Source organism: Mirounga leonina, unplaced genomic scaffold (genome assembly GCF_011800145.1).
Source record: "Mirounga leonina isolate KUSES-001 unplaced genomic scaffold, KU_Mleo_1.0 Mir_177, whole genome shotgun sequence".
NCBI lineage: Eukaryota > Metazoa > Chordata > Mammalia > Carnivora > Phocidae > Mirounga > Mirounga leonina.
Window position 1 is genome coordinate 5,235,170 of NW_023270459.1, and position 8,850 is coordinate 5,244,019.

The 8,850-nt window shown below is 51.6% G+C and overlaps 1 protein-coding gene across 1 annotated transcript in view; it reads right to left on the reverse strand.

Annotated features, from left to right (window-relative positions):
* Positions 1–3,893: 3,893 nt before the first annotated feature.
* The window catches only part of GPI (glucose-6-phosphate isomerase), a 23,305-nt gene continuing 18,348 nt past the window's right edge, over positions 3,894–8,850 (reverse strand). The window contains exons 10-18 of the mRNA XM_035023480.1: positions 7,862–7,922; positions 7,397–7,440; positions 7,132–7,284; positions 5,937–6,066; positions 5,734–5,810; positions 4,614–4,742; positions 4,314–4,389; positions 4,162–4,228; positions 3,894–4,049 (exon numbers count right to left, since the gene is read on the reverse strand). Of these exons, the coding sequence (XP_034879371.1) occupies positions 3,914–4,049; positions 4,162–4,228; positions 4,314–4,389; positions 4,614–4,742; positions 5,734–5,810; positions 5,937–6,066; positions 7,132–7,284; positions 7,397–7,440; positions 7,862–7,922 (873 nt within the window). The 3' untranslated portion in view covers positions 3,894–3,913. The remainder of the gene's footprint in view (positions 4,050–4,161; positions 4,229–4,313; positions 4,390–4,613; positions 4,743–5,733; positions 5,811–5,936; positions 6,067–7,131; positions 7,285–7,396; positions 7,441–7,861; positions 7,923–8,850) is intronic.

Here is an 8,850-nt window from a genome sequence, read left to right on the forward strand (position 1 = left end):
GGTGAGCTTCAAAGAAAGAAATCAGATCAATTGTTGTCAGGGTTTGGGTTCAGAGGGTAGGGATTGACCATAAAGGGGTGCCAGGAATCTACCTCTTCAAGTGATGAAATGCTGTATATCTCAACTGTGGTGGTTATGTGACGTATACATTTGTCAAAACTCAAAACCGCACACCAAAAGAAGGTGCGTTTTTCTGTATGTACATTATACCTCAACCTGATTTTTTAGAAAATGCAGATTTCGGGGTTGCCTGGGTGGCTCAGTCGTTGAGCATCTGCCTTCGGCTCAGGTCATGATCCCGGGTTCCTGGGATGAGCCCCGCATCGGGCTCCCTGCTCCGCGGGATACCTGCCTCTCCCTCTCCCCTTCCCCCTGCTTGTGTTCCCTCTCTCGCTGTGTCAGATAAATAAATAAAATCTAAAAAAAAAAAAAAAAAAATGCAGATTTCAAAGGCACTCTTGCAGTCTTCATACTATAGTGTGCAAAGGAAGTGTATGTTTTCAAGGACTGACACCTTCAAGCAGGATATAAATGCCTCATGATGTTTGGCTCCAGCCCCAGCACAGACCTGGAGATGAAACCAGTTTGCTGCTTGGTTTATCACTGCCAATCTGCTTTAAAAGCTTTAGAAGGCACTGTGAAGTCTGACCTTGGTGTTCATTTCAGGTCTAGCCAAAGAGGGTGCATGAGTTGGCAGATACTTGTTATTTTAGGTAAGTTTCCCAAGATACGTATTTTTGGTTATGGCAAAAAGAAACAAACTTCAAAACTGGTATTCTTGCTACTACAGCAAAACATCTTCCAGCAGTTACTGAGCTTTTTCCATCATCAGTCACCTGTTTATATAACACTACTGACTAGAGCCCCTTGATCAAACTCTGATCACAGCATGAAGGCTTATTACTTAAGATGAATTTTCAAGATGTTAATTGCTGCCCCATTGTGGAATTCCAGAGGCAATAGAACATCAAATTTGAAACTGACGTTATTGTGGGGTCCTTGGAACAGTGTTAACAGAAAGGTGTTTGCATGTGTGAGATTTGAAGCATTCCACTTAATGATTTTATAGGGTTTGGACTTCCCTGGCAGACACACAAATCAAGTTGATAGTATTTATGTCTGTATGTATGCATGTAATCTCTGCCCCCAAGGTGGGGCTCGAACTCATGACCCAGAGATCAAGGGTTGCGTGCTCCACTGACCTAGCCAGCAAGGCGCTCCCAGTTTATTTTTTAAAGATTTTATTTATTTGACAGAGACACAGCGAGAGAGGGAACACAAGCAGGGGGAGTGGGCGAGGGAGAAGCGATGCGGGGCTCGATCCCAGGACCCTGGGATCATGACCTGAGCCGAAGGCAGACGCTTAACAATTGAGCCACCCAGGTGCCCCCCACCCCCCACTGTTTGTATTTATTTGAGCAAGTACAGAATGAAGACTTTGAAGGCTGCTTGAATCTCACACTGAAGAGTTCTTCATGACAGTTAATTTTATGTACCAACTTAACTGGGCTAGGAGGTGCCCAGATAGCTGGTAAAACATTATTTCTGGGATTGTTTGTGAGGGTGTTTCCAGAAAAGAACAGCATTTGCATCAGTAGACTGAGTAAAGATCTGCCCTCACCAGTGTGGGTGGGCATCACCCAGTCTGTTGAGGGCCCTAAGAGAACAAAAAGGTAGAGGAAGGGTGAATTCTCTTTCTTCTTCAGCTGGGACATCCATCTTCTCCTACCCTCAGACTGAAACCTACCTGCCCTGGTTTCCCTGGTTCTCCAGCTTGTGGTAAACAGCATATTGTGGGACTTCCCAGCCTCTATAATCAGGTTTGCCAATTCTCATAATACATCTCCTCGCATATATCTGCATCCCACTGGTGATATTTCTCTGGAGAACCCTAAATAACACACTATTCAAGAACTCACAACCACTGGCAGCCATAGGACAAGGGGAAGCCACAAGGGAGGATAGTGGTGGTGATGGGGGGAGGAGAGCAAGGCAGGGCCAAGGGACATGTGGCCATCTAACTGACATGCGCAAGTTCCTTCTGCATAAAGCATGACAGGAGACTTGGCGGCTGGCCTAGAGGAGCAGTGGTCCCACTCCTAAGAGATCCCTCATGTAAAGCCAAGTTAGCCTGAGGGGCTCTGCCACCTAGAATTTTTCTCTCTACAGACTTTTTTTTTTGTGCTTGCTCTTTTGTAATAGAGGAGGTGCCTCTGATGGGAAAAGACCTTCACTTTTCATCAGTTACGTTAAGAAAGCAGGTGGGTTGGGACTCCTGAGTGGCACAGTCGGTTAAGCATCTGACTTAGTTTTGGCTCAGGTTGTGATCTCAGGGTTATGAAGTTGAGTCCTGCGTTGGGCTCCGTGCTCAGCACAGAGTCTGCTTGAGTTTCTCTCCCTCCCTCCTGCTCTCTCTCTCTCTCAAATAAACAAATTAAAAAAAAAAAAAAAGGCAATAAAACTAAAGGAGGTCGGTTACCAGGAGCCTCAACAGAGCCCGACTGTCAAAAAACATCTTTACGTCACCTCTACCAAAGTGAGAAGTGGGCATTCGCTTTTGGAATTAAAAAAAAAAGCAAAACAAACAACAGAGAAGTGCGAACAATTTCTGAGTATTATTTTAAGCAGACGTTTGCACCCGTATGGTCACTTTCTGTAAGTAAGACATTCCTCCCTTTGAACCTCCATGGGTGCAGTTTGCCTTCTCCATATGGGAGCAAAAAATACAAATCCTGTCTTTTCTTGTCTTGAGGAAGGCACATGACCAAGCCACAGTACAACCCATAAGTGGGCGACCCAGGAAAGAATGGGGTGAAGGCAGCTGTGATGACAGGGTCTGGGACAGCAGGGCTTTGTGCAAGGGGAGCAGTCTTCCTGTCCAGATTCTGTATCGTGATCTAGGGTGTAGATCCTGGAAGCTCAGCCTCTAGTCTACCCGTCCATTCTGCTCAACTTTTTTTTTTTTTAAGATTTTATTTATTTATTTGAAAGAGAGAGAACATGAGCAGGGGAGGGTCAGAGGGAGAAGCAGACTCCCCACCAAGCAGGGAGCCCGACGCGGGACTCGATCCAGGGACTCCAGGATCATGACCTGAGCCAAAGGCAGTCGCCTCAACCAACTGAGCCACCCAGGCACCCTCGACTTTTTTAAATAAAATTCCCTTTCTGGCTAGTTGGCCAAAAATATTATTTGGTATCTCGAATAGAAGATAAAAGGGTGGTTTGTTCAAAATCCCTTTTTTCAATGTCTGTCTTATAAAAGGAAAGAATTACCTGAGCATCTGGCCAGAAGATGAGCATCACCCTTGACCCAGACTGGGTATTCACCCAAAATAGACCTAATCTAACGCAGCTTTTTAGAACTATCCGGTGAACAGAAGTGTGCAATTCCTCCGAAGTCACAGAGCAAAGGAGTGGACGAAGGAGAAGGAATTTGCTTACAGAAGCCAAGCTGCCCCTGTGACACTGACTGTGCCCCAACCCCCTCCTCCACTCTCTTCTCAAGGGACCGTCCTCCACTCTGGACCTACTCACCACTTACAGTCAAGCCTCAATCAAGCAAGGCACATCACTCCTACTGGGCACCTAACTCCTGTGTAGAGCACCACTTCTGGAGATGAGAAGAGGCTGAGCCTACAACCTCCTTTGTGGCATCTTTATTTTTCTGTCTGGTACATGAACAAAGTGAACATGGTCAATAAAATCAACTGCACTGAAACACTTCAGCTGACTGTAAAACAGGGGACACATGGACATGGAAGGGCGGGGTAGCAATTCCAGACTAGCTTCCCCCAAAGGGCTTATGCTCCAAGCCTGCAACCAGAGGCTGCTCTGGGCAGGACTGTGCAGGGCATCTCTGGGGAGGAGTGACAAGAAGGACCAGTCACAACAGGGACTGCAGACGGGCATGAGTTTATTGGCTTATGGCCTCACGCTCCTGCTTGATGAAGTTGATGAGCCCATTGGTGGAAGAGTCGTGAGAGGTCACTGGGCTACTGCCGTCAAGCTCAGGCTCGATTTTCTTGGCCAGCTGCTTTCCCAGCTCCACCCTGCCAGGACAAGGAGAAAAATGGTTAAGAGGAAGGTTCCAGCATCACGAGTGAAATCCACAAGCCAACCCATAGGCATTCTCTACCCTCCCCTTGAGGAGGAGCAACTCACCCCCACTGGTCAAAGCTGTTGATGTCCCAGATGATACCCTGAACGAAGATCTTGTGCTCGTACATGGCTATAGGGGTGGCAGATGGGGCACATTAAGGCTCGACCGGCTTTGTCCAACCTACCCTAGGCCAGGACCTTCCCCACTCACTCACCAATCAAGGCTCCCAGAATGAATGGTGTGAGCTTGGTGAACACAATAGAGTTGGTTGGCCGATTTCCTTCAAAGACCTTTAGAAAACACCCAGGAATGTCCCCCGGTTAGTCATCACCCCCAAATCCTCACAAGGGATGTGCACCCTATCCCAGAGACTGGGATATGCCTATCTGTAAGGACAGTCCCTCCTACTGGGTAGGACAAGCCAGGCACGCCATGAATCCCTACCCGGACCCCACAACTTTATCCTTCTGACTCCAGGATGCCAGCCACAGCCCACTTCAGGAGAGGTGCAGACCTTGTGTGGCAACAGCTTCTCCAAGGTCTCTGGACTCTTCCCCGCGGCCTGCAGCTCCTTCCGGGCCTCCTCTGTCGACTTCCCCTTCATCAGGGCCTCAGTCTGGGCCAAAAAGTTGGCCAGGAGGATCTGACAAGAGAGATACCCGGTTCCACTTGGAAGTCCTGTCTGAGCTCCAGGCACAGGGGCAAGACTGCCTGGCACTTCCCAGGTGGGGTTAGTCCCAGCCCCCAATGTAGAGCTAAAATGGAGCGAAGCGGGGATGGGAGGGCACACCGGACAACACGGCCAAGTAAGTGACAACAGTAACTGCCCTTTAAGGGATACGCATGACTTGCCAAGGACCCTGCTAAGAACTTAGCAATATCTATGTTTTTCTTTCTTTTTTTTTTTTTTAAGATTTATTTATTTATTTGAGAGAGAGACAGAGACAGAGAATCCCAAACAGACTCCCCGCTGAGCGTGGAGCCTGACTCGGGGCTCCATCTCACGACCCTGAGATGATGACCCGAGCCAAAACCAAGAGTCAGATGCTCAACCGACCGAGCCACCCAGGTGCCCCTACCATATCTATCTTATGGTCTTCCCATCTGCTGCTGTAGTAAGCACCATCTTGGCTCCATGACCTTTGCCCCCTCCCTGCTGTTATACCTGTGTGGGTTACATTACATGGCAAAGGAGATCTTACAGATGGAATGAAGGTAACAGACCTTGAGACAGGGATAGGTGGGCCCAATGTAATCACATGGGCCCTCAGAAGTAGAAGACGAAGACAAATGAGTCGGTCAGAAAGATGCAACAGAAGGGGCAGGACAGAATCGAGGCTGGAGCGGGACGCATCCCACCACTGCCGGCTCTGAGATGGAGGGCACCACAGGCCAAGGTGGCTTGTTGAAGTTGAGAATGATCCCTGAGCAGACACCCAGCGGAGCCTGCTGGACTTCAGACCCACAGAAACCGAGATAAAAACTGGGTGTTGTTTTAAATCACTAAGTTTGTGTAATTTATTATGGCAGGAACAGAAAACTAATATAACTGCCAACTAATGCATCAGCTCCTAAGCAGCCTGGGTGAAGGCGAGCCTAAGAAAGTGTGAGGAGAGGCAGGACAAGGCTCTTACCTTGTGATGCAAACCCTTCCTTATTGGGTGCTGGGTCTGGACTGGGATGAGGAAGTCACAAGGTATCATCTTGGTGCCTGTAAAGGGTACAATGGTCACCCAAGCGCCTACCTCAGCCCACGGGAGCCACCCGAGGGAGAAGTCTCTGCTGGTGGGCCTTCCACGTCCACAGCAGCACCCCTGCCCCGGGCAGGGGGCCCTACCTTGGTGGATGAGCTGGTAGAAGGCATGCTGGCCATTGGTCCCTGGCTCCCCCCACACAATGGGGCCCGTCTGGTGGTCCACACGAGTGCCGGACTTGGTGATGTACTTCCCGTTGGACTCCATGTCACCCTGGAACAGGGACAGAAACCCAGCCCTCTAGCTGCAAGTCTTGCTTTTCTTCATGAACTGTGCCCAAATCCTGCCTGGGACGTAGCACACATACCTGCCCTGCCTTGTGTGGTGTCCATAGGCAGGACCCTTCTATCTCCCCTCACCTGTGAGGACACAGGCTCATAGCTTTCTGGCTTACACCACCAAGGGAAGGACGTATGACTAGGAGAAGGTGGGTATGGAGGTCTGAGGAGGACCTCCCTAAGAGCAGAAATAGGTCACAGTATTTTTAACTGATGTCCTTTTTTTTTTTTAATTAATTAATTTATTTAAGTAATCTCTACACCCCACGTGGGGCTTGAACTCATGATCCCAAGATCAAGAGTTGCATGCTCTTCCGACCGAGCCAGCCAGGAGGCCCTCTTCAACTGATATCTTAAGAGAAAGGCTGGCTGGGGATCCAGGGTGTAGAGCCTTTGACATCTGCCACCTCAACCAGATGCTGGGCTGTGGGGAGCCCTGGCCCCTTCTTTAATCAGCTTCAGGTGTTGGTGAAAGTCTGCTGTGCCGGCCCAAGGGCTGCAGAGCACAAACTAGGTTCACGCCAAACAAACTGGGGACAGATATGGAAGGGCTGCCTGGAAAAGAATCTAGACTAGGAGACAGGCTGCTTGGTCCCCAAGGGTTCTGGAGATTTGCAGAGGTGCAGAAGGCCAAGAGTAGCCTAAAGGGGCACCACAGACTGGGTGTGAACTTGCTTTCCTGGAGGGATGAGGGCAGTACAAGCCACAGGGGTCCCCGCTGGCAGCCCCACCCTCTGGCAGGCACACAGAGTGATGGCCAAGGAAGAAATGACCCAGGCGAGACACATGCCCTGAGGGCCTGACAGGCCACCACGACAACTAGTCATGCCCTCCCACGGTGGTCAAACTTGGCTAACACTCATCAAACAGACCCTGGTGACAGGGATTCACCCTGAGATTGGAACACGAGTAGGCTCTGGCTGCGCCCAAGGGCAGTCGGGGGAGAAAGCCGCTGGAGGGGCAGGAACCTGACTCCAAGGCCTGGCCTGGCAGCTGGTACCTGCTGGAAGTAGGCCGCAAAGCGGTGTAGATACTGGTCATAGGGCAGCATGGCCTGCGTCTCACACCCGAAGCAGTTGATGTACCAGACACCCAGCAGAGCCAGCAGGACGGGGGCGTTCTTCTCCAGGGGTGTCGTACGGAAGTGCTGGTCCTGAAACCAGAGCAGGGTGGGTGGGAGCTGAGCAGCCACCCTGGAGGGAGGGGCGGAGGGAGCTGGGCCAACCAAATGTCTCTGGCAGAGAACACAAGCCTCAGCTACTTACCATCCAGTGGGCCCCTGAGAGCAGCTGCTCGAAGTTGTCAAATCCTGCGACACAAAAGCAGCGTCAACAGAAACGGTCATGCCCAGTGCCCTCGTGGCAGCGGACACAGCGTCTTTTTGCAACCAAGGAAAAGCTGACGCTGACGAGCAGCCAGAAGAAACAGGACCTGGGAAGACCTGGGCCTACAGAAGGCTCTCTAACCAGAGTCAGCCTCGAGCGCAAAGGCCGATCTAACTTCACCTACCATGGGAAACGACGGGACAGCAGGTGTGAGGGGTAGAGAGAAAGGCCAACCTGCAAACGCCAGAGAAAGTCAGGCCCGCCCTCCTAACCTGAAAGAAATGTTCCAGCCAAAGGGACAGAAGCCAGTGGCCTGTGGGGTCAGAAAGGTGTTCAGGGGCATGAGACCCCCACCCCTGACCGTAGACTACAACATGGTCTCCCAAGACTGAAACACACACTCACCCACATGCAGTGCAATGGAGAGTCCAATGGCTGACCACAGCGAGTAGCGTCCTCCTACCCACTAGGAGAGACAGGAAAAGGTGCTGCAGAAGGGTTGGCACACCCCGCCCCCCACCCTCCTGCCACAAAACTTGCCCCCTGAGAGCAATGCTCTTCCACAGTGCAGCATGGAGGGCCTGGGCCCAACCCACCTCTGGGAAGCAAGACAGCAGGCCAGGCGCTGGCAACTCTTTGTGCTGACCAACGGGGCAGACTATGTGGGACTGATCAGAGCCACAAGACTCAACTGAAGACCTTACCATGGCTGGCCCTGTCTCCTCAGACACAGACAGACCCAGTACCTCATACTTGCACCAGGCCCGGCCTCCTCCTCAGACAGACAGACCCAGCGCCTCATACCCACGCCAGGCCCAGGCTCCTCCTCTGACAGACAGAGAGACCCAGCGCCTCATACCTGCGCCAGACCCCACCTCCTCCTCAGACAGACCCAGCGCCTCATACCTGCGCCAGGCCCAGGCTCTTCCTCTGACAAACACAGACCCAGAGCCTCATACCTGCGCCATGCCCAGGCTCCTCCTCTGACAAAAACAGACCCAGGGCCTCATACCTGTGGCAGGCCTCCGCAGACAGACCCAGCACCTCACACCTGCACGAGGCCCAGGATCCTCCTCTGACAGACCCAGCGCCTCATACCTGTGCAGGCCTCCTCAGACAGACCCAGTACCTCATACCTGCGTGAGGTCCAGGATCCTCCTCGGACAGACACAGACCCAGGGCCTCATACCTGCGCCAGGCCCAGGATCCTCCTCTGACAGACAGACCCAGCACCTCATACCTGCACCAGGCCTGGCCTCCTCCTCAGACAGAAAGATAGACCCAGTGCCTCATACCTGCACCAGGCCTGGCCTCCTCCTCAGACAGAAAGATAGACCCAGTGCCTCATACCTGCACCAGGCCTGGCCTCCTCCTCAGACAGAAAGATAGACCCA